General features: G+C 43.4%; 1 protein-coding gene across 1 annotated transcript; it reads left to right on the top strand.

Annotated features, from left to right (window-relative positions):
- Nucleotides 1-138: 138 nt before the first annotated feature.
- lrrc43 (leucine rich repeat containing 43) lies at nucleotides 139-26,055 on the top strand. Its single transcript, XM_033043021.1, has 12 exons — nucleotides 139-225; nucleotides 4,561-4,830; nucleotides 7,526-7,636; nucleotides 9,018-9,157; nucleotides 12,600-12,838; nucleotides 13,541-13,731; nucleotides 16,387-16,612; nucleotides 17,840-17,979; nucleotides 21,695-21,781; nucleotides 22,558-22,863; nucleotides 23,895-24,000; nucleotides 25,890-26,055. Exons 1-12 carry the CDS (start codon nucleotides 139-141, stop codon nucleotides 26,048-26,050), a joined length of 2,064 nt encoding a protein of 687 aa, XP_032898912.1. The 3' UTR covers nucleotides 26,051-26,055.
- Nucleotides 26,056-26,131: the final 76 nt, after the last annotated feature.

The raw sequence follows: 26,131 nt of genomic DNA, 5'->3' as shown, positions 1-26,131 counted from the left end.
ATGGAAAAATGAGACTTTAAATTAGGATTATTTTTCGTACATCTCAGAGTTGCATGATTGTGAATCCATTGTTCTGGGATCGGGTGAACATCAGCTTCTGAGGAAATCAATCTACATGTCTTGTTACACTGCTTGAAGATGGCTGGTGTGTCGGTGTATGTAGCATTCCAACAGCAAATAAAGACTTTGTGCCTGAATGATTTTCCTTGTGGTACTGGGAGCTGGGTAAGAGAATTAACTTTATCTAGTTACTGTAAAGGATAAGTTGTGTGATTGTTATGCTTTCACATGGTGACATAGTGGCACAGCTGATAGAGTCTTGCAATGTGGAGACAGACCCTTCGGTCCAACTTGCCCACACACCGACCAACATGTCCCATTTATAGGCCTGCGTTTGGCCTATATCCCTCTAAACCTGTCTAAATGTTTCTTAAACATTGCAATAATACCTGCTTTAACTATCTCCTCCGGCAGCACGTTCCATACACCCACCACTCTGTGTGTGGAAAAAGTTACCCCTCTGGTTCCTATTAAGTCTTTCCCCCCCTCACCTTAAATCTATTTCCTCTGGTTCTCGAGGACTACGCGGTGCTGCCTCACAGCGCCAGACCAGGGTTCGATCCTGACCTTGGGTTCAATGGTTCAATTGTTTCTTTGCTATCAAGTGTATCAAGGTACAATGAGATTCTCGTTTTGCATACACATCAGTGAGATTATTGCCATGCATAGGTACAGTCCCGTTAGTACATAATGCAAAGAAACAGCTCTCTGAGTCTACACTTGTGTGCTATCAAGTCAAAGAAAAGACTATATGTGATTACAGTCAAGCCGTTCACTGCACAGTTAAAGGATAAAGGGTACAGCATTCAGTGCGAGATAAAGTCCGATTAAAGTTAATTCAACGGCCTGCGATGAGGTAGATGGGAGTCAAGATGGGACTCTAGCTGACGAGAGGACCGTTCAGTTGCCTGATAACAGCTGGGAAGAAACTTTCTGTGCAGTCAAGTGCAGACGTCTTGAGTAAATGGTAGGACACAAAGGATTATTGGTGAATAGAAAAACACAGTTATCCAAGTCCATAGTTCCCTGAAAGTGGCCACACAGATAGGTAGGGGGGTGAAGCAGAATTGGGGCACAAAGTGCTGGAGTAACTCAGCGGTTCAGGCAGTGTCTCTGGAGAACATGAATAGGTGACATTTCGGGTCTGGACCCTTCTTCAGACAAAGGGTCCCAACCTGAAACATTCTCCAGAGATGCTGCCTGACCCACTGAGTTACTCCAGCACTTTGTGTCTTTTTTTGTAAACCAGTGTTTGTAGTTCCTTGTTTCTAAGAAGAATCAAGGCATGCTTGCCTTTATTGGTCAGGGCACAGAACATCAAAGTTAGGATGTTATGTTGCAATTTTAGGCTGAACCCCTGGAGTACTACGGCAGTCTGGCCTCAGACTATAGGAAGGATGTGTTTGCACTGCAGAGTGCAGAGCAGGTTCACTAGGATGTTGTCTGTCAGGAGGAGAGCTTTGCTAGGCCGGAATAGAGACAACAAGCTGGAGTAAACAGCGGGTCAGGCAGCATCTCTGGAGAAAGTGAATAGGTGACATTTCAGGTCGAGACACCTCTTCAGACTCTTATGTTATGTTAGATAGGCTGGGCTTGTCATAGAGTGATACAGTGTGGAAACAGGCCCTTCGGCCCAATTTGCCCACACCGGCCAACATATCCCAGCTGCACATCTCCCACCTGCCAGAGCTTTGTCCATACCCCTCCAATCCTGTCCTATCCATGTACCTGTCTAACTGTTTCTTTAATGATGGGATAGTCCCAGCCTCAATTGCCTCCTCTGTTCCGTGCACCCACCTCTCTTTGTGTGAAAAAATTACCCCTCGGATTCCTATTAAATCTTTTCCCCTTCACCTTGAGCCTATGTCCTCTGGTCCTCAATTCACCTACTCTGGGCATGAGACTCTGTGCATCTACCTGATCTATTCCTCTCATAATTTTGTACACCTCTACAAGATCATCCCTCATCCTCCTGCGCTCCAAGAAATAGCGACCCAGCCTACTCAACCTCTCCCTATAGCTCACACCCTCCAGTCCTGGGAACATTCTTGTAAATCATTTCTGAACCCTTACAAGCTTGACAATATCTTTCCTGTAACATGGTGCCCAGAACTGAACACAATATTCTAAATGCGGTCTCACCAACATCCTATACAACTGCAACTTGACCTCCCAACTTCTATACTCAATACTCTGACTGATGAAGGCCAATGTGCCAAAAGCCTTTTTGACCACCTTATCTACCTACGACTCGACCTTCAAGAAACCATGCACCTGTACTAGATCCCTCTGCTCTACAACACTACCCAGAGGCCTACCATTTACTGTGTAGGTCCTACCCTTGTTAGACGTCCCAAAATGCAACACCTCACCCTTCTCTGTATTAAATTCCATCAACCATTCCTCAGCCCACCTGGCCAATCGATCCAGATCCTGCTGCAATCTTTCACAACCATCTTCACTATCTGCAAAACCGCTCACTTTTGTATCATCAGCAAACTTGCTAATCTTGCCCTGTATGTGTTCATCCAAATCATTGATATAGATGACAAATAGTAACGGGCCCAGCACCGAATCCTGTGGCACACCACTAGTCACAGGGGCAACAGATGCTGTGGGTGACATGAGAAGATTATGCAAGATGTAGATAAGGTACATAGTAAAAATATTTGCCCCAAAAGAGCGTAGGTTTAAGGCAAGTGGAAGGAGTTTAAAATTGTATCTGAGGGGTATTTTTTTGTGTGCAAAGACTGACATATGTTTGAAACACGCTGCTCGAGAAGGTGGTGGTGAGTGATCCAGTGATTATATTCAAAATTCATTCACACAGACACTTAAATAGGCAAGGCACAGAAGGATCTGACCCTGAATGTGCAAATTTAGTTTGGTTTAGTTTAGTTTAGAGATACAGCGTAGAAACAGGCCTTTCGGACTGCCGAATCTACGCCAACCAACAATCACCCATACACTAGTTCTACCCAACACAACAGGCTCAATTTACAGGCCAGTTAACCTGCAAATCTTTGGAATGTGGGAGGATATTGGAACACCGAGAGAAAACCCACGCAGTAACTGGGAGAACGTACAAACTCCATAAAGACAGCACCTGTAGTCAGGATCTAAGCCGGGTCTCTGGTGCTGCAATTGAGAAGCTCTACCACTGTGCCACCGTGCTGCCCTAATGGGGATCAGTGTAGATGGGTAAAAAGATCAGGAAGGATGCGGTGTGTCTAAGGGCCCATTTGCGTGCCATTTGGCACTAATCAAACTAATAAGCAAATGAAACCCTTCTTGTGGTTTCACGATACACGAGTATTGTGATATATAATCATAAGATGCCCGTTATCAAGGTGCATGAGCTGGAGAATCAAACAGCATTTCGTCAACGGGATGTTGCGGAGAAAATCTTCAGCGATTTTAATCGTGGTACAATAAAGAGTAAATTCAATCATTCCTTTCAAGATTTACCAAATCAGTTCCAAGCCCTTCCAAATGTGTAACATCCCACGCATTCATTGTAACAAACAATTGAAGATTAACACAGTTAGAATGTGCTTACTAATCACACTCAGAGTCTGGTGGTGGTTTAGTCACCGCTTGCAGTTGCTAAATATCCAGGAGAGAGAAGAAAAACAAACTAAAACACCGGCAGAACACAGCTAAAGTCTATGGAAGATTAGACCAACAATCTCTGTGGTGCTTCTTACTGGCACTAAACCAGTCCACTCGTATTGTGTCTCTGCCTTGATCCCAGGGCCGGTTAGCATTCCCACATTACCTTTGTCCTGAGAAGGGGTTCTTGTTCATTGTTTAGTCTAGGTTTCTATCAATTGTAACATTGAGTTTGCAAGCCGTTCTTTGTCTCTGTGCTCATGTCATAGAGTCATACAATTTGGAAACGGGCCTTTCAGCCCAACTTGCCCATGCCCACCAACACGCTCCAACTACACTAGTTTCACCTGCCTGCATTTGGCCCGTATCCCTCTAAACCTGTCGAATCGATGTACTTGTCCAGATGATTTTTAAATATTCTGATAGTACCTGCCTCAAATACCTCCTCCGGCAGCTTGATCCAAATACTTACCACCCTTTGGGTAAAAAAAATATTTGCCCCTCAGGTTCCTGTTAAATCTTTCCCTCCTCATCCTAAACCAATGTGCTCTGGTTTTTGATTCCCCTATTCTGGGGGGAAAAATACTGTGCTTTTGCCCTATCTATTCCTCTAAAGATCTTGAACACCTCTGTAATATTTACCCCTCAGCCTCCTGCGCTCCAAGGAACCTCTCCCTATAGCTCAGGCCCTCCAGTCCTGGCAACATCCTCATAAATTTTCCCTGCTCCCTTTGGTAACATCTTTCCGATAGCAGGGTGACCTAAACTGAGCACAATGTCCACAAGATTGTTCTTGTCAAGGAGTCAGAAGTTTGTAACGAGCTGATTTCAGCAACGCTCTGCCACCCCCACAGTTTGATGCCGAACTTTCCTTATTTTCATTTGCAGAACAGGTCCAGGTTTGTAGCGCACGTGGTCAAAAAGAGCAAGTTGCTCAAATATCAAGGAGAGAAGGAAGAGGAACAGGAAATAGGTGCAGAGGAGGAAGAGCTGAGGGCATTGTTGGAGTTTCTGTCTTACGAGCACTCACCTTGGACCAGCAGGAACTTGAGCCCAGAGAACCGGTACCTGAGAAAACTATCCGTCTACTCCCCAACACCGGTGGATGAAAACCTGCTTTGTTTCAATTTAAAAGCCTTGAGGCTTGTCGATAAACAGGTGAGCACAATCTATTATTCATGTAAGGTACACAAAAAAGCTGGAGAAACTCATCGGGTGCAGCAGCATCTATGGAGCGAAGGAAATAGGCAACGTTTCGGGCCAAAACGTTGCCTATTTCCTTCGCTCCATAAATGCTGCTGCACCCGCTGAGTTTCTCCAGCTTTTTTGTGTACCTTCGATTTTCCAGCATCTGCAGTTCCTTCTTAAACACTATTATTCATGCACCTTTTTGGAAAGAAGGATGTAAAGTTGTATTTATTTTATTTGGGTGATTTGATTTAACTTTCACTTGAGCATTGAAGGTGGGGAATTTTGAATAAGTGCAGCTTGCACCCTGATCTGTGCTTGCCCTTCCCCACCGAGGGGTGATCTTATGGAGGTGTATGAGATCATGAGAGGAATAGATTGGTAAATGCATAATCTTTTACCAAGAGTCGGGGAATGAAGAACCAGAGAACATGGGTTTAAGGTGAGGGGGGGGGGGAAAGATTTAATAGGAAACTGCGGGGCAACAATTTTTACACAAAGGGTGGTGGGTGTATGGAATGAGCTGCCAGAGAATGTGGTTGTGGATGGTACTGTGCAATTTTTTAGATACATTTGTTAGATAGACGGATAGAGTAGACAGGTTGATGGATAGGGTAGGTTTAGAAGGAATGTGTAGGAAGGAACCGAAGATAGACTGAAAATGCTGGAGTAACTCAGCGGGTCAGGCAGCATCTCTGGAGAAAAGGACCAGGTGACGTTTCAGGTCCAGTCTGAAGAAGGGCTTCGACCCAAAATGTTACCTATTCCTTTTCTCCAGAGGTGCTGCCTGACATGCTGAGTTACTCCAGCATTTTGTGTCTATCTTGGGTCTAGAGGGATATGGGCCAAACGCAGGCAGGTGGGACTAGTGTAGATGGGGCATGTTGGTTGGCATGGGCAAGTTGGGCTGAAGGGCCTGTTTCCACGCTGTATAATGATTCACTGCCAGGACAAAGCCAAACGCAAAATGGAGGAACAACACTTCAGCAGCTTAAAGGGAACATTCACCCATTCTCAAGGAACATGTCAAATCTGTCTGACTCTGCCAACAGACTGTATTTGCTCCTCCACTCCCACTTGATGCCATTACCAAATACATAGCATATAGAACAGTGCAACACAGTAAAGGGCCCTTCAGCCCACAATGTTCGTGCTGAACTTGATACCAACATAAACTAATCACATCTGTCTGTACATGATCCATGTCTCCCCATTCCCAGCATACAATGTGCCCATCTATGAGCGTCTTAAAAGCCACTAACGTATCTGCTTCCATCACTAACAATGCAGTTCAGGTATCCACCACCATCTCAGTTAAAAGTCCCCTTTGAACTTAGCCTGTCACCTTTAAGCTATGCCCTCTAGTCTGTAACATTTCCACACTGGGGGGAAAAGGTTCTGACTATCTACCCTATCCATGCTTCTCCTGGTGTGTAGGGAGTGAATGTGAAAGGGGGATAACATAGAACTAGTGTGAATGGCTGGTTAATGATCTGCGTGGACTCAGTGGGCCGAAGAGCCTGATTCCATGCTGCAACACGTTCAAGTTCAAGTTCAAGTGAGTTTATTGTCATGTGTCCCTGATAGGACAATGAAATTCTTGCTTTGCTTCAACACACAGAACATAGTAGGCATTTACTACAAAACAGATCAGTGTGTCCATATACCGTAATATAGATATATACACACATGAATAAATAAACTGATTAAGTGCAAATAACAGATAATTGGTTATTAATAATCAAAGTTTTGTCCGAGCCAGGTTTAATAGCCTGATGGCTGTGGGGAAGTAGCTATTCCTGAACCTGGTTGTTGCAGTCTTCAGGCTCCTGTACCTTCTACCTGAAGGTAGCAGGGAGATGAGTGTGTGGCCAGGATGTTGTGGGTCTTTGATGATACTGCCAGCCTTTTTGAGGCAGCGACTGCGATAGATCCCCTCGATGGAAGGAAGTTCAGAGCCGATGATGGACTGGGCAGTGTTTACTACTTTTTGTAGTCTTTTCCTCTCCAGGGCGCTCAGGTTGCCGAACCAAGCCACGATGCAACCGGGCAGCATGCTCTCTACTGTGCACCTGTAGATGTTAGAGAGAGTCCTCCTTGACAAACCGACTCTCCGTAATCTTCTCAGGAAGTGGAGGCGCTGATGATCTTTCTTGATAATTGCATTAGTGTTCTGGGACCAGGAAAGTTCTTCTGAGATGTGCACGCCCAGGTATTTGAAGCTCTTGACCCTTTCAACCATCGACCCATTGATATAAACGGGGGTGTGGGTCCCCATCCTACTCCTTCCAAAGTCCACAATCAGTTCCTTGGTTTTGCTGGTGTTGAGGGCCAGGTTATTGTGCTGGCACCATATGGACAGTTGCTCGATCTCTCTTCTATACTCTGACTCATCCCCATCAGTGATACGTTCCACAACAGTGGTGTCGTCAGCGAATTTGATGATGGAGTTCGCACTGTGACCGGCTATGCAGTCATGAGTATAGAGTGAGTAACGCAGAGGGCTGAGCACGCAGCCTTGAGGTGCTCCCATGATGATTGTTATCGAGGCTGACACATTTCCGCCAATACGAACAGACGGAACATTTGCTGCAACAATGCAACATTTTTCATTCCATGCATCAATCGAAAACTGATTCCAATTTTCTTTCTTTCTCACCTGCAGATCTCTAAGGTTGACAAGGACTTGTTGAGGTTTCAGAATATAGAGGGACTTACATTAAGTGCCAACAGGATCACTACAATAGATTCAGCCAACCTTCCAAGAAAGCTGAAGGTAAAAGAAGGATTGTGCAATCCAACTTTCACCACTTTGAATGTGTGACTGACTGTCTCTGCCTCCACTCTGAAGAGGGGCCACCGGTGCGGGGGGGGGGGGGGGGGGGGCGGGGGGGCTGCTGAGAACAAAGAGGGACTCTGGGGAGGGGGGGGGGGCGGGCTAGGGAGAGAAGGAAGAGGGACTATATTAATGATCTGGACGAGGGAATTGAATGCAACATCTCCAAGTTTGCGGATGACACGAAGCTGGGGGACAGTATTAGCTGTGAGGAGGATGCTAGGAGGCTGCAGGGTGACTTGGATAGGTTGGGCAAATGCATGGCAGATGTAGTATAATGTGGATAAATGTGAGGTTAACCACTTTGGTGGCAAGAACAGGAAAGTAGACTCTTATCTGAATGGCGGCCGATTAGGAAAAGAGGAGATGCAACGAGACCTGGGTGTCATGGTACACCAGTCATTGAAAGTAGGCATGCAGGTGCAGCAGGCAGTGAAGAAAGCGAATGGTATGTTAGCATTCATAGCAAAAGGATTTGAGTATAGGAGCAGGGAGGTTCTACTGTAGTTGTACAGGGCCTTGGTGAGACCACACCTGGAGTATTGCGTACAGTTTTGGTCTCCTAATCGGAGGAAATACATTCTTGCCATAGAGAGAGTACAGAGAAGGTTCACCAGACTGATTCCTGGGATGTCAGGACTTTCATATGAAGAAAGACTGGATAGACTCGGCTTGTACTCGCTAGAATTTAAAAGATTGAGGGGTTATCTTATAGAAACTTACAAAATTCTTAAGGGGTTGGACAGTCTAGATGCAGGAAGATTGTTCCCGATGTTGGGGAAGTCCAGAACAAGGGGTCACAGTTTAAGTATAAGGGGGAAGTCTTTTAGGACCGAGATGCGAAAAACATTTTTCACACAGAGAGTGGTGAATATGTGGAATTCTCTGCCACAGAAGGTAGTTGAGGCCAGTTCATTGGCTATATTTAAGAGGGAGTTAGATGTGGCCCTTGTGACTAAAGGGATCAGGGGGTATGGAGAGAAGGCAGGTACAGGATACTGAGTTGGATGATCAGCCATGATCATATTGAATGGCGGTGCAGGCTCGAAGGGCCGAATGGCCTACTCCTGCACCTATTTTCTATGTTTATATTGAATGCTTTTGTAAATTTGTCAGCTCCCTTTATGCAGCGACTCTTTGCAAACTTGTGTGCTGTATACAATGAATTTCATTGTACCAAGTATACGTGACATTAAAGTATCAACCAATCAACAATAACACCATGAAATGTTCATGGTTGACCTTTGTGAATGATGGAGATCCATTTGTAGGAGGATGCTGGTACAAAAAGCAACTTCATTATTGCGTGACCCATTCACAGATTCTTGAGCTCTGCACCAACAGGATTTCGTCTCTAAAGGACCTTTGCAACGACCCACCCCCAGAATTACAACACTTGGGGTTGTCCTACAACAAGCTGTTTTTTCACTCAGAGTACAAATACATCTCAGACAACTACTGGTAAATATTTTGATATCATGCATATGATTGAATGTCTAAAGTAAATATTCCTCATCCAACCAAGCCTGTTAAATGAACCATTTAGCCATGGGGTCAGCCCTCATTGACTTGAGCTCTGTGGAATAAGTAATAGCATCAAACAGATTCCAACTACAATGCTTCGTTATGTTCTGGCCCCACACGTACACTGTGACAGATGCTGAACATCCAAAAATTACCGGAAGAAAATTATATGAAGAATATAATATTCTGACGAAGAGTCCCGACCCGAAACGCCACTTATCCATGTTCTCCAGGGATGCTGCCTGAACCGCTGAGTTACTCCAGCAATTTGTATCCATCTTTGATGCATCTGCAGTTCCTTGTTATTATAACTAAAATGATCTGAAAGTCTCTGTTCCATCTGCATTATCTGTATAGTCCCTCTTCAGTTCCTTCGTTTGAAAGGGATTTACGGTATTTCTAGCTGATTGTTGTTGTCGAAAACACTGAGGAAAGTTGTTACATTGAACAACGTGAAAATCAACAACTTCCTGGAAAAGCTGTTGATTACAAGTTAACATATTAATTATTTCCATGGATTACACATCAAGGATCACATGGTTAGATCTCCTTGGAGTAACTGTACCAAGCTTATTAATAAGCTGTGCACTAACTAACTCCATCCATCAGAACGCTGGATGGATTACTTTCTAATGGAAACTAAATAGGTTGAAAGATATTTTACCCAATTTTAGTTCTAGAGACACTGCGTGGAAACTAGCCCCTTGGCCCACTGAATCCGCACCAACCATCGATCACCCGTACACGAGCACTATCCCTCACACTCGGGACAATTTACAGAAGCCGATTAACCTACAAACATGCATATCTTTTTTGGAATGTGGGAGGTAAAAAGGAGCACCCTGAGAAAATCCACGTGGTCATAGAGCGAATGTACAAACTCTGTACAGACAGCACCCATAGTCAGGATCGAACCTGGGTCTCTGGCGCTGTATGGCAGTAACTCTGTACCACTGCCCCACCCATTGTGCCACCCAGCTTGCCACCATTTTCTTCCTAAAATTATGAGGGGCATTGATAGGGTAGACAATCAGAACCTTTTACCCAGGATAGAAATGCCAAATACTAGCTTTAAGGTTAGAGGGGGGAAATTAAAGGGGATGTACAAGGCATGTTTTTTTTTTTACATGGAGAATGGTGGGTGCCAGGAACACACTGCCAGGGATGGTGGAGATGGCAGATACCATAGTGACATTTAAGATGCTTTTAGATAGGCACATGTATATCAACGGGTCGATGGTTGAAAGGGTCAAGAACTTCAAATTCCTGGGCGTGCACATCTCTGAAGATCTTTCCTGGTCCGAGAACACTAACGCAATTATCAAAAAAGCTCATCAGCGCCTCTACTTCCTGAGAAGATTACGGAGAGTCGGATTGTCAAGGAAGACTCTCTCTAACTTCTACAGGTGCACAGTCGAGAGCATGCTGACCGGTTGCATCGTGGCTTGGTTCGGCAATTTGAGCGCCCTGGAGAGGAAAAGACTACAAAAAGTAGTAAACACTGCCCAGTCCATCATCGGCTCTGACCTTCCTTCCATCGAGGGGATTTATCGCAGTCGCTGCCTCAAAAAGGCTGGCAGTATCATCAAAGACCCACACCATCCTGGCCACACACTCATCTCCCTGCAACCTTCAGGTAGAAGGTACAGGAGCCTGAAGACTGCAACAACCAGGTTCAGGAATAGCTACTTCCCCTCAGCCATCAGGCTATTAAACCTGGCTCGGACAAAACTCTAATTATTAGCAACCACTTTCTGTTATTTGCACTACCAGTTTATTTATTCATGTGTGTATATATTTATATCATGGTATATGGACACATTTATCTGTTTTGTAGTAAATGCCTACTATTTTCTGTGTGCTTAAGCAAAGCAAGAATTTCATTGTCCTATACAGGGACACATGACAATAAACTCACTTGAACTTGAACTTGAACTTGAACTTGAACATGGCTATTCAGGGAATGGAGGAAGTTGGATCACGTCCAGGCGGAAGGGAGTAGTTTAATTTGGCATCATGTTTATTATGGGCCAATTCCTGTGCTCTACGGATCAATGTTCTTATACCCAAACATTATTAATTATGACAATAAACAATAGACAATAGGTGTAGGAGTAGGCCATTCGGCCCCAAAAACTCTCAAATATAAAATAAGTTGAAAGGATGCCGTTTAATTATCAAATGAGATAATTATGTGATTTCTAAACTTCTTGTAACCTTAGCTGCTGCATTTTCATTGACTCAGCCCCTTGGTTAGATTGAGTCGTATTTAATCATGAATTAATTAATTAGGCACTCTTGGGATTCATGCATTTCTCCTTATTTAAAAATAAGAGTTTCTAAAATTCCAGTTGTTTGATAAGGATCCTCAAAGAACCATGTTTTAACTCTGCCTTTAACATGTCTCTTCTTGTCAGTGGCTCCAAACCCACCTCCCATTTCTTCCATTTCCAGCAAGAGTCTTTTATTTCTTAGTGAGATTGCACAAATATCCCATGGATGTGTTTTGGGAACATATGGTTCAGAACTGTATTGAGACTTTCTTTGGAAGCTCTATTTCTCATCGACCCTATTCAAGGAAGGCTTGTAAACCATCAGTTTGAATAGACTGCCGAGGTAAAAAATATACTAATATCCAGTTCCTACAGATATTATTCCTGGAAGATCACAAACAACCTGGGCTCAATCTATAATGTAATATCAAGGAACTGCAGATGCTGGTTTATACCAAAGATAGACACAAAATGCTGGGGTAACTCAGGCCGGGTCAGGCAGCATCTCTGGAGAAAACGGACAGGTTCATTTTCTCTCCATTTACTTCATGTTCACTAGAGAAGCTACCTGACCCGCTGTTCCTCCACCATTTTGTGTCTATATGTGGGATCCATCTACTACTTCTCCCCAGCTACTTCTTGATTGGGACTTTTTCTAATAAAACAATATCTAGTACTAATATACCAGCAAACCTTGGTCTCCTTTCTGAACATATAATCAATCTCCTTTCAATTGCCCATAAAACAAAAAGTGGGTTGGTTGCTTGAAGATTAAATGACACTCAATAACGTTTATTAATGTCAGAATGGAAGCTTTTTGTATTAATAGCACTAACTAACTAAACCATCATCCAGGTGATCATGTAATCTTATGTTAAGTATCGGGTCAGAGCCCTTTTTCAGTCTGAAGAAGGGTTCCAACCCGAAATGTCACCTATCCATGTTTTCCACGGCTGCTGCCCGACCCGTCGAGTTACTCCGGCACTTTGTGTAAACCAGCATCCGCAGTTCCTTGTTTCTACTTACAAAGAACAATTACAATTCTGACATTTTAGTGTGATGTAATAATAACACTTCCGTGTTTTTTTTAATCACTTGTAAACTAGGCCCAATCTAATATCGCTTGATTTGAGTTTTAATGACTTTGTGGATTTGATGGATATTGTGGCTCATATTGCTTTGCTGCCAAAACTGAAGAACCTTATTCTCCAGGGCAATCCATTTGCCTTTCTTCCTAATTATCGGGGCTTCGTCATAGACAGTCTACCGAACCTCACTGCCCTGGATGATGTGTTGATATCCTCAGATGAAAGACATACTTTTAAGCTTATGTCTAAATATGAAGGCAAGTGTGAAGTCCACAGTCCTTTACTATCTATATGTGTTGAGAATTTATTTCATCTCTAAAGCTTTGCTTATACTGTGTTCCACCAATTGACTTGAAACCAACGCACGGTTTAACATTTTAGGGGTTGGCATTATTTATTGCTCTACATTTTAAAGTAATTTGATAGATTGATAGAAGCAGCATGAAATCAGGCCCTTCGGCCCACCGAGTCACACGGGCCACCGATCACCCGTTCCCACTGGTTCTATGCTATCCCACTTTTGCACCTACACACTACATACATGTGGGAGAAAACCGGAGGACCCGGAAGAAACCCATGTGGTCACAGGAAGAACGATCAAACTCAACACAGGTAGCACCTGAGATCTTCTGTAAATTGTAACATTTTTCCAAGTGTGAAGGATAGTGCTAGTGTGCAGGTTGGTCTGGGGGCCTGTTTCCACACTGTATCTAAAGTCTAATGATTGAGCAGTGGAGTAGACTTGATGGGCTGAATGACCTAATTCTACCATGTTTGATGTGTTAAATCCTAAATCATAAATATCAGTCTATCATTTCCTTCAGACACCAATGTTTCTGACATTTTATTTTAATAATATATTGAATGTTCTGTTTATATTATCTATTTAATGGCTAATTGAGTTGAATGTTGATCTATTTCAATTCTCCCTTCTCATTAATATGTATATCATCCTCCAGAATTTAACAATAATGTCGCTCGGGTGACAATAAAAATAGGGAATGTAACAGGAATTCCTAACCCCGTTGATCCTCTGGAGGAGTTACCGGAATTCCCAATAATCAAGAGGAATTACTTTGTAACCTATGAGTTTCTTGAGGATCAACAAGATTTCACGAAATTAAATATAAAGGACACGAGAAAAGGCAAGGTGTGTGGCAGTCAGCTCTTTCTTATTAGTTTTGTTGTTGTGCATCTTTTGGATATTTAATCAGTGTGAATGTAATGCTGTTGTGCAAAACAGTAATAGAGTCACCTCAAGAGTGTTTAATTGTCATACGTACCAAAATAGAACAATGAAAGTCTTACTTGCAGTAAGATCTATGTTGGTCTAAGTTCTGTATTGAATACATTATAAAGAGAACTGCTCTATTCTAACTCTGACAGTCAGAACCCTTTCCCAGAGTGGAAATGTCCACCACTAGAGGGCATAGTTATAAGGTGAGAAGGGGAAAGTTTAAAGGAAGATCAACACAAAATGCTGGAAAAACACAGCCTGAAGAAGGGTCTGGACCTGAAACGTCACCCATTCCTTCCCTCCGGAGATGCTGGACCTGAAACATCGCCTATTCCTTCCCTCCGGAGATGCTGCCATCCCATTGAGTTACTCCAGCTTTTTGAGTTTATCTCTGGTGTAAATCAGCATCTGAAATTGCAGATAGTAGAGGCAGATATGATGGTGGCATTTAAGAGGCTTTTAAATAGCATCAGCAAATAGAGGGATGTGGATCATATACAGGCAGATGAGATCAGTTTAACTTGGCATCAAGTTCGACACAAGCATTGTGGGCCGCAGTGCAGTTCCTGTCCTGTACTGTTCTAAGTTCCAACTGGGATTGGATTTGGGATAGCTATTGACAAAAGATGGAGATTAATTTATTACTCATGATTGAAAACATCTGGTCTGGGGATTCAATTACAAATAAACATGGAGAATTTGCAATCAGTTAATGCCATATACAATGTTAGAACATTTCAAAATACTTCAGTGACAAAAGAAGTAGTCAGCACGCTGGTAGTGTAGGAACGATCCCGACCTCAGGTGCTGTCTGTGTGGACTTTGCATGTTCTCCCCTGCAACCTAATGGTTTCTTCTGGGTTCTCCGGTTTCCTCCCACATCCTAAAGCAAGTGGGTTTGTGGGATAATTGGCCTCTGGAAATTACCCTTAGTGCACAGGGAGTGAATGCAAATGTAGGATAACATAGAACTTGAGCGAATGGGTGAATGATGGCTAGTATGGATATGGTGGGCCGAAGGGCATGTTTCCATGCTGCATTTTTCAATCAATTTGATCCAAAATGAATAAATGCTTCAGGGACACTGCCAATGTTGTGGGATACGAATGTGTGGTGGCTCTTGTGTAAATCTATGTTCCATAGATATAAACTAAAGTTAAATTGAAAGACTTATTTTTAGCACATTGACTACATTAAGGAGGGAAATGGTTAAAGCAAAATGTACTTCCAAAAATAAGTTATTTTTTTAAGCTTCTGAAAGAAAGAAAGAAGAGGGCAAACAAATCAGGAAGTTAGTGCAAGAAGGCAAGAAGGGCAGTGTCAGGAACTTCATCCCAGCAGCTTTTGCCCCAACTTGGACAATGTCTTGACTTAGGAATGTATCAGCATTCCTGCTTTGTCATAACTTCCTGGATCTCCTCACTCACGGCACCCGGGCAAATACCTTCTTCAATGGACTCAGATGTTGAGGAAGGCAGCAGTCCACCACCATCTTATCATGGGCAAGAAATGTCGGCTTTGTCAGTGATGCTAGATCCTGGAGAATAAATAAAAGAAAAGATAGGTGGAGGGTGAAAGAGCTAACTCCTGCTTTGTTAATTTTACATCAATTCTTTGAATTGTGCCCTGGTATATTTTCATCTCTTGTTTTAATGTATCATCTTTAATAGACTGGCCAAATGATTCTTGAATGACTGGACCCCCACCATCAGAGGGATCTTTAGGAGATGCTGCATCAAATAGGCAGCCAGCATCTCGAAGATCCACACTATCCATGGGCACTCTATCATTTCACTACTACCAAACCAAAGGTGGTACAGGAGCCTGAAAACCATGACCACCAGGTTCAAGAACAGCTTCATCAGGCTCCTGAACACGCACACTAACTACTACCTCGGCAACCATGATAATCCATCATTGGTTTCACTCCATACTTTGTATATGTTACCTCATATGACAGATATTAATTTATTGTATTATTGATCATTATATATTTATTTGTGTGTTAACGGCCCTGTTAAGCTGCAGCAAGAATTTCAAGGTTCCATTGCTGCCACACACGACATTGAAACACTCATTACCTCTTGGTGCAGAACGCATTATCATGTCAATGCATCATCAACTGCATGTCTTCAGTCCTCTCGAGCTGCCAGAGGGAAAGGTCTTCCCTTTGTGTATGTTGTCACTGCAAAGTGAGCAGAACCAGATGAATCCAGCCAGAGCAAGATGCAAGGAACTGCAGATGCAGAGTTTGAAGATGGATCCCGACCCAGAAACGTCGTCTGTCCATTCCCTCCACAGATGCTGCCTGACCCGCTGGGTTACACTGACATTTTGTGTTTTGCTGCTGAAATCGTCAAGGGTTTGGATTGAGGGTGAGGCAGATGGGTGGGTGCTTGTGGTGGAGAGGGGCTCAGTAAGTCAGCGGTGAACCAAGGTGTAGCATGGTCAGGGTGTCAATAAAACAACAGCGTAAATGACTGTAACTGTTCTTAGACGTATGTCCTGATGGCCAGCCTCGTCATTTACTATTTATGTTTAACGATAACTTTTTTTTAACCCACATAGCGTACCAGCCAAATTACAATCTCATCCAGTGAAATTTCAAGTACCACTGACTCGTATAAAGCACAGATTGGCCTTTCTCCAGAGCCTGTCGTCAGCACCAAATCTCTACCAGCTCTTGAATTTTCCACCGTAACTTTACCGGTTCCTGGCGGTGGCGTCAGACATCTACCAAAATATCAACGTGACATCAAATCTCTACCAACACAATGGCAGCAAGTACAGAGTGGTAAAATAAATGTAATCAAATTGTAGACTTTAGAGATACAGCGTGAAAAGAGGTACAATATCTTGGGCCACCGAGCCTGCGCCGACCAGCGATCGCCCAGTACATAGAAACATAGAAAATAGTTGCAGGAGTAGGCCATTCGGCCCTTCGAGCCTGATAGTACACTAGCACTATCCTACACACTAAGGACAATTTAGAATTTTTACAGTAGCCAATGAACCTACAAACCTGTACTTCTTTGGAGTGGGGGAGGGAACCAGAGCACCCAGAGAAAGCCCACTTGGTCGCAGAGGGAACGTACAAACTCCATACAGACAGCACCCATAGTCAAGACCGAACCCGGGTCTCTGGCGCTGTAAGGCAGCAACTCTATTGCTGCGCCACTGTGCAGTAAACCCTTACTAAGCATAAATTCCAAAAACATTTAAGGAAGGTATCCCTCTTTAACCGTGCCTTCCCTGGGGAGAATTAGGGGATTCCCTTTGAAAAGCCAGAGAAGGCAGGAGAATGGGGTTGAGAGGGAAAGATAGATCAGGCATGATTGAATGGTGGAGTAGACTCGATGGGTCAAATGGTCTAATTCTGCTCCTATGATGTGAACTTTTGAAATTATTGTGGGTATAATGAGAACATTGTCATAAGGCATATTAGACTTAGTGGCATAAATGTTTGAAATTCTTGAAACTACCATTGAAATTTTCACAGTGACAAGTGTGTAAATTTTGGTAAAGAATGTGGGAACTAAATTAAGTAAGAAGTTCAGCAAAAGCCAAGGCTACGTTAATTGAACCGGCACCTTAAACAGCATGAGCAAGTTGTACAATACAACACAAAACTATATCATTAGGTCAAAGATGGACACAAAACGTTGGAGTAACTCAATGGGGCAGGCAGCAGCTGGAGAAAAAGAATGGGTGACGTCTCAGGTTGGGACCATTCTTCACACTCATATATCGTTATATTATTATCTTTAGATTATATTTTAAATATTATTGTCATTATTATTTCATATGTCATTCGGTCCACTGCTATTCTTCCATTGGGACAGAACAGCCATTATCCCACATGTCAAAAAACCATGAAACTTGCAAAAATCAAGAATTATCAAGAAATGGCAAGAGATACTGTAAAATCCTGCAAACTTATGTGAAATAGGCTGTGTGGAAAAGCAAAGTAATCTACCAAATAAAATTAAGGGGATTTTCACTTTTGATTTTTGTCCCTCAGTCATTATTCACCAGGTATCTAAAAAACCGTGGGCAGATCCGATTATGTGTCACTACACCCTGCATTACTCTGTGACGGATTTGTCTGCATTGAAGAAATTGCTCCTAAAAGGTCTCATAATAAATGTAATTGAGGAAAAGGTAAACTTTGTTTACGATCATCACTTGCTATTGCTCTATGCTCAGTGTTATGATTGAAAGTTGGAAGTTTTAACAGTGTTATGTTATGCTTTTGTTACATTTTACATCCAGTTTTACTTTTTTCCAATTTTATTTGTGATCAAAGGCTGGAATTAATTCTGTGGGAAAGAATTATGACAGAAGGTGTTACATAGAAACATAGAAAATAGGAGCAGGAGGAGGCCATTCGGCCCTTCGAGCCAGCACCGCCATTCATTGTGATCATGGCTGATCGTCCCCTATCAATAACCCGCGCCTGTCTTCTCCCCATATCCCTTGACTCCACTAGCCCCTAGAGCTCTATCTAACTCTCTCTGAAATCCATCCAGTGACTTGGCCTCCACTGCCCTCTGAGGCAGGGAATTCCATAAATTCACAACTCTCTGGGTGAAAAGGTTTTTTCTAACCTCAGTCTTAAATGACCTCCCCTTTATTCTAAGACTGTTGCCCCTGGTTCTGGATTCACCCAACATTGGAACCATTTTTCCTGCATCTAGCTTGTCCAGTCCTTTTATAATTTTATATGTTTCTATAAGATTCCCCCTCATCCTAAACTCCAGTAAAAACTTACTGGCCAAGATCTGCTTGCTGTTTCCTCTGCTCTGGGACTCCATGTGTAGTCGGAGGAGAAGCTTTATTCCTGTGTCCATTTAGACCATTGATTTCAATTGAGGTTGAGGAGCTGCAGAGAGAAAAGAGAACTATTTTAAATAGAAGATAGACACAAAATGCAGGAGTAACTCAGCAGGTCAGGCAGCATCTCTGGAGAGAAGGAATGCGTGATGATTTGGGTCAAGACCCTTCTTCAGTCTGAGAGTCGGAGGGGGGGGGGAGGGGGATTATGGAGAGGTAAAGTGTGAAATTTGCAGGTCTAAGCAGACGATGATCAAAGAAATGTACAATGGTTCATTGTTAGCTGAGGGGAAGGTGACAAAGGCGTACAAACAGTAAAATTAGTCAGGACAGTGAAACTAGTAGGAAAACTAAAGTGGGGGAGAGACAGAGAGAGAGAGAGAGAGAGAGAGAGAGAGAAAGCAAAGGTTACTTGAATTTGGAGAAATCAATATTCATACCGTTGGGGTGTTAGCTGCCCAAGCAAAATATGAGGTGCTGTTCCTCCAATTTGCGTTTAGCCTCATTCTGACAGTGGAGGAGGCCCTGGCCAGAAAGGTCAGGAGGGGAGGGGGAGTTCAAATGTCTGGCAGACGGGAGATTAGGCGGATCGAGTGAAGGTATTCAGCAAAACGATCACCCAGTCGGCGCTTGGTCCCACCGATGTATAAGAGTCCACACCAGAACAGTGGATACAGTAGATGAGGTTGGAGGACATACAAGTGAACCTCTGCTTAACGTGGAGGGCTGTGAGGGTCCTTGGACAGTGTCGAGAGAGTAGGTATAGGGACAGGTGTTGCATCTCCTACGGTTGCAGAGGGAGGTACCTGGGGAGCGGGTGGTTTGGATGGGAACCAGGGAGTTGTGGAAAGGTATGGTCTCTGAGGAAAGCAGAAATGAGTGGAGATGGGAAGATGTGTCTAGTGGTGGGATCCCGTTGGAGGAGTATGTATATGTGTATATATATATGTGTATATATGTGTGTGTGTATATATGTATATGTGTATATATATATATATATGTATATGTATATATATGTATGTATATGTATATATATATGTATGTGTATATACACACATACACATATATGTATATACACACATATACACGTATATGTGTATAATATACTTCGGAGTGGCGGCGCAGCTCTGGCTGCAGCGGCTCACCGGCAGTCCCGTTTGTTTGTGTTTTTTGTGTTGTTTATTTTGTTTTGGTTAGTCTAGTTTTTGTTTTTTAGTTTGTGTTTTGGGGGGGGGGGGTTGAAACGGGGTTTGCAGTCTCTCGCTGCGGGGGAATGCGACTTTTTTGTCGTATTCCCCTTCTCTGCCTCCGTCTGCGCTGAGGCCTAATGGAGCTGGCGACCTCGAGGCTCCGGAGGCAGAGCCCGTCAGGACTTGCCCTGAGCTCGCTCCCGTGAGGGCGGTCCGGCTCAGGGCTGGAACAGTGCTCCCGTGAGAGGTTGTGAGGGCGGCCAGCCCGAGGGTGGAACGAGGCTCCCGTCGGAGCAGCCGAGCTCGGGGAGATGCAGCGATCGCAGCCCGAGGGAGGTTCGGCGCCCATGTCGGGGCGGCCCAGCCCGAGGGAGAAGCGACGCCCATGTTGGGGCGGCCCGGCCAGAGGGAGAAGCGACGCCCAAGTCGGGGCGGCTCGGCCCGGGGAAGAAGCGACGCCCAAGTCGGGGCGGCCCGGCCAGAGGGAGAAGCGACGCCCAAGTCGGGGCGGCCCGGCCCGGGGAAGAAACGACGCCCATGTCGGGGCGGCCCGGCCCAGGGGAGGTTCGGCGCCCATGTCGGGGGCGGCCCAGCCCGAGGCTGAAGACGGTACGGTACTCACGTGAGGGTGGCTGGGACGATGGTTCTGGCGGTGGTGGCCTGAGTCCGGGGTTCGGCCACGGGCCAGCGGCTGCATCTGCAGGACTGGTGGGCGGCAGCTTCGACCACCCCGGGCCGCGGTGTTTGAGCCGCGGGACTGATTTATAACATCGCCCGGGGGGTATCGCCTCAGCGCAGATTGAGAAGAGGAGGGAAGAGACTGCAGACCTAAGACTTTTGCCTCCATCACAGTGAGGAGATGTGTTTATTGTTGTTTTTATTGTATTATATGTATGACTGCTGCAATTTCGTTCAGACTTCGGTCTGAATGACAATAAAGGCTATCTATCTATCTATCTATCTATCTATCTATCTATCTATCTGTGTGTGTATATATATATATATGTGTATATATATATATGTGTGTGTATATATATGTATATACACACATACACACACACGCACACACGTGTGTATGTGAATATACCAGCAGCCCAAAAATGTGTGTGGTCAAATATTTATTTTTCATTTTTTAAATTTTATTTTAAATTAAATTCACTTAAAATTATTTTTATTTTTAACAGTTTCTAAAAGATTCTGAGCATCAAAGACATTGAACGTCTGTGACAGCTTTCAGAGCTAGGGATATGGTTTTAGTTTTAGAGATGCAGCACAGAAAAACAGTCCTTCGGCCCACCGAGCCCACGCTGCCCAGCGATCTCCCGTACACTAATTCTATCCTACACACTAACCTACAAACCCGCTCGTGGCAAATATAATTTATAATTTAGTGGGCTGAGCAACATTTTCCAGATCAGAAATTGGCTAAAGTTATAGAATATACTCCTATACATTGCTAAAATCTGAAATGTTTAAGTAAAAACAGAAAATGCTGGGAAACTCATGTTGGAATGACTTAACTATCCTACACAAACTAAGGACAATTTACAATTTTACCTAGCAAATTATCCTACAAACCTGTAAGTCTTTGGAATGTGGGAGGAAACCGGAGCACCCAGAGAAGACCCATGCGGCCATAGGGAGAACGTACAAACTCCGTACAGATGTCACACTTAGTCAGGATTGAACCCAGATATCTGGCGCTTTAAGGCAGCAACTCTACCACTGTGCCACCTCTGCCAAAACTCTCAAAGTAGAGTTTTATCTCACTGTACATTTTGCTGTTGATCTGTTCCGACTCTTTCAATCATACAACTATCGTTTTATGCAGAGACACTTTCTTGTTTTTGTAGATCCTTTCGTGGCCAGTCGAGCTGCCGGATTTTCTTGATGCTTCCGAGAAAGAGAAAGGGAAAGGGAAAGATCGAGATTCTGCAAAGGTGGTAACCACTGACAAACATACACTACAGGGTAAACTAGAGGATCCCCTGATACCTGTTGATAGCTCTCATTCTTTCATCCAAGGAATCAAAATGAAGGAAGTAACACAATCTAAATACCATAAAAAAGATTTGCATTCTTAGACCATTGCTCACTTTTTTAGGTGAAGGAAACCAAAGGGATTTATCATTGAAAATAGTCCTAAAGTGTGATCCCTGTTATTCCAGATTACATGGAGCATAGTTGCACAAATGGCAATGTGGTATTGACTAGTTTGTCTGCTTTTGTGATGTTGAGCGAGGGATAAATAAGCAGGACTCCAGCTGTACCTCTCTCCCAGCTTCCTTTAACATGCTCTCTGGAATCTTTACATCTGCTTCCGACAGCAGATGAGTCCTCAGTTTAACATCTCAACCAAAATATTAAGAATCAAGTCATTTCCCTATTACCCACTTTGATAATATTTGTCTGAAGAAGGGTCTCGGACCAAAGCATCACCTCTGTATGTTCTCCAGAGATGCTGCCACGCCCGCTGAGTTATTCAAGCACTTTGTGCCCTTTTGATAATATTTTTCCCCCCATTTGGAAGTCCCCAGATGGTTGAGGAATTCTAATACCACAATATATGGGGATCAATGAGCCAGTCCACAGTAGACCAACTGGATTTAGTCTTCTAAGTAACTGTTCTAAAGTCGCCAATTGTTATATTAGTATAAAAATGTCTGTTGCTCTTTGATGTTGATCTGACTAATATGTGCACCTGTTGACGAATTAGGGAGGCAAAAACAGCGGCAAGGAGCCGAAGAGACAAGGCAGTGCCAAGGATCAGAAAGCAAAAGGTAGTGCCAAGGACAAGAAGGGCAGAGACAGCACCAAGGACAAGAAGGGCAAAGACAGCGCCAAGGATCTAAAGAAAATACCGACTGTATTTCAAAGTGATGCACCCACTGAGAGAGTCCTGGGAACGTACTGTGTGGATCTGAACTCCATGTTCACAGGGGGTCCTGCGTTCAAGATGTTTTGTGATTTAGGAATTCCTGAAAAAGAATCAAAACCAAAACCACCAACTCCAGATATTAAGGTAACATACAAGTAATTACAACTCCAGTGGGCATTAAATGGTCTACTTTATCTTATAACCCTGTTTAAAACCATGAAAAGGTAGAGATTAGATTTTCATTAATGTAAGTGCTAAATATGTCCCCTTTAGATAACTGATGCTTTCCTCCGTAAACAAATGCCCTGTAAATTGTAGCGATTCCAAACAAACCATGGTTCATTGTCTTGTCCACTTTACTGAAGATGTTGGAAGTACAGCACATGGTAGCACAATGATGGAAGCAAAAAAAAAAATTCCAAAGTTTGAAGCGTAGGGAGCATAATATTTCCATTTTATTAATTAGCACGACATGTTATGCTGGTCCCTGCGGAACAGATGGCTGGATTTCATATCTGGAGCAAAGGATCAGCAAGGCACCTCAAGGTCCATTGTGATTCCTTGTTGTTTATCTGGTGTTATTACACGTACATTGTCCATTCCCAGTGGGATTCCTGTCAGCAACAATCAACAATATTCTAGGAACTCGTAGCTGATTTTTCATACCTTACCCACCTGAAAATTTCATTACCTCCAGTTATTAGTTTATTGTATTTTTGAGTATTATATATTATCTGTGTGTTATCACCTTTAAGGGCCTGTTAAGCTGCAACAAGAAGGAATTTAGTTGTTCCGTTGACGGCATATATGACTCTCTTTGAAGCACGGAGCTGAATAGAAAGGAGCAATGGAGAGATAAGTGATGGAGGAGAAAATGGAAAGGAGAAAGAGAAAGTGTGGGAGAATGTGTGAATACGTGTGTGGGAGAGATAGAGCATGTGAGGGAGAGAGCATGTGCGTGGGAGAGAGGGCAGAGGGGGTGAGAGGGAGATTGCATTCTTCAATAAATTGCCAAGCCATATCTGTAAGCTATAGTTAAAGATGTATGAGGAGATCATATTTTGGTTGCTAATTAGTTTCAACAATGTATTATTGAAGTTGATCCTGGCAACAAATGAGACAATAAAATAATTGTTAATACTTTGGTTTTACCAAACTGTATCATTCCTTTTTAGGAGACGAAGAAAAGAAAGAACGCAAAGAAAAAAGATGAAAAGAGTTCAAAAGCAGGAAAAGGCAGTGCAACAAAGCCAAAACATAAACTAGACAAACTGGACCTCAGTAAGTGGCATTTTTGGTTTGCCCAAGTCTCAACAATGCCACTTACCCTGATGTTTTAAATCCAGGCATTTTTTTGCAGTCAAAACTGATGAAGTTATTTCTATGGACTATGGTTCCTCTTCAATAAAGGGGCAGTAATTACATTGTATTAATAAACAAGTGAAAATACTTCTGGCAGTATAAGCATTTTCTCTGTGGATAGAGTCATACAGTATGGAAACAGGCCTTTCGGCCCAGGTTGCGCACACTGACCAACATGTCCCATCTACACTAGTCCCACGTGGCTGCGTTGGGGCCCATATCTCTCTAAACCTGTCCTATCCATGTACCTGTCTAAATGTTTCTTAAACGCTGCGATAGTACATCAGGATGTGATGTAGCAACCTACACTCACATCTTTTTCAAATGTAGAAAATGAATAAACCAATTCACAGGACAGGGAAGGCGAGTCCACTGAATGGAACGTATGTCTGTAAAACGAGAGTGGTATTACATATCAGCAACGTACACCTCAGGAGGAAGAAGAAAACACTTTTAATGATGGTCAACAGCCACTAAGAAAAAGATATTTAAAAAACCTCAAACACACCTGTACCAGGAAAGGAAGCTTTAAGGACCTGTTCCTGTGCTCTACAGTTCTATGTTAAAGGCTGACGTATGCAAATCACAGATGATCCTGGTCTTTTACCTACCTTGAAATTGTCCTATTGACTGTCAAAAAAATACCAAAGGATGTTTATTGCAAAAAGATTGATAAACACAGATCTCACTGGAATAACCAGAGACCTGACTTACAATATGGTGCTCTAACTATGCACTGCAAAAGTAGAACAGACGCATAGCACATGAAACAGTCCAGGCCGAGGAACAGGCCCTTCAGCCCACAATGTCTATGCCAAACATGATGCCAAGATAAACTGATCTCATTTGTCTGTACATGATCCGTACCTTCTATTCCATGTGCCTGGGCAAATTTGAAAAGTTAATCTGTTTCACGAAGAAGGGAAAATTATTAATTTTCAGGCAGCAAGGTGGCTCAGCGGTAGAGTTGCTGTCTTACAGGGCTTCCAGCGCCAGAGACCCGAGTTCGATCCCGACTACGGGTTCTGTCTGTACGTTCTCCCCATGACCGCGTGGGTTTTCTCCGAGATTTTCAGTTTCCTCCCTCACTCCAAAGAGATCCGGGTTTGTACGCCAATTGGCATGGTATGAATGTAAAATTGTCCCTGGTGTGTGTGGTACAGTGTTAATGTGTGGGGATCGCTGGTCGGTACAGACACAGCGGGCCGAAGGGCCTGTTTCCGCGCTGAATCTCTAAACTAAAAACTAAACTAAACAGGAAGGACGAATCATTAATAGGTTACAAGTTAAAATGTAATGTGTTGAAATTTTCCAGTGAGCTCGCTAATCCCCAGTGCCACAGAATCACAATGTCTCTTTTTCACCAGGTGCCCACAACAGTTTCCATAAACAAGCGCAGATTACATTCTGCAGGAAAGTATTTCCTCACCTGCGTTTGAGTGAAGTCTTAACCATTCAATCTTCCGTTGCATATCAGTGCGATTTACATAATTCGTTAAAAACATTTAGAGATAGATCAGGGAGATAGACCCTACCAAGACCACGCCGACCTTCGATCACCCATTCTCCCTAGTTCTGTGTTATCCCACTTTCCCAACCGCTCCTTACGCACAAAGGACAATTGACAGAGGCCAATTGACCTACAAACCCGCACGTCTTGGGATGTGGGAGGAAACCGGAGCACCTGGAGAAAACCCACGCGGCCACAGGGTGCTGTGAGGCAGCAACTCTGCCAGCTGAACACTGTGCCACCCTGTGCACCAACGCAACATCCTGATGAAAATTTGTGTCTCAATTTTCTTTTACAGAGAAAGGAAAAAAAAAATCTGATTCTGTGATTTTGGAAGAAGTCCCGCCAAAGCATCTCTTTGTCGAGTTTAAGATACAGTTCCAACGGTGGTTCTCCACAGCAGAAGCATGGAAAGGAATAAACATAAAAGATTCCACAGTTGTTTTCCTCAAATTGTAACTGCAATTCAGCAATAAACATAATGATTATTACTTTCAATCCATCTATTGTATTTTATAATTGGATAAATATAATATATTT

The sequence above is a fragment of the Amblyraja radiata genome, chromosome 25 (genome assembly GCF_010909765.2).
Source record: "Amblyraja radiata isolate CabotCenter1 chromosome 25, sAmbRad1.1.pri, whole genome shotgun sequence".
Lineage (NCBI taxonomy): Eukaryota > Metazoa > Chordata > Chondrichthyes > Rajiformes > Rajidae > Amblyraja > Amblyraja radiata.
This window is presented reverse-complemented; position numbering and strand designations above follow the sequence as displayed.

Coding starts and splice junctions, on each gene's coding strand:
- lrrc43 (XM_033043021.1), top strand. CDS start 139: ATGGCTGGTGTGTCGGTGTATGTAGCATTCCAACAGCAAATAAAGACT. Junction 4,831..7,525: donor TGAGGCTTGTCGATAAACAG/GTGAGCACAATC, acceptor TCTCACCTGCAG/ATCTCTAAGGTTGACAAGGA. Junction 24,001..25,889: donor ACTAGACAAACTGGACCTCA/GTAAGTGGCATT, acceptor TTTCTTTTACAG/AGAAAGGAAAAAAAAAATCT.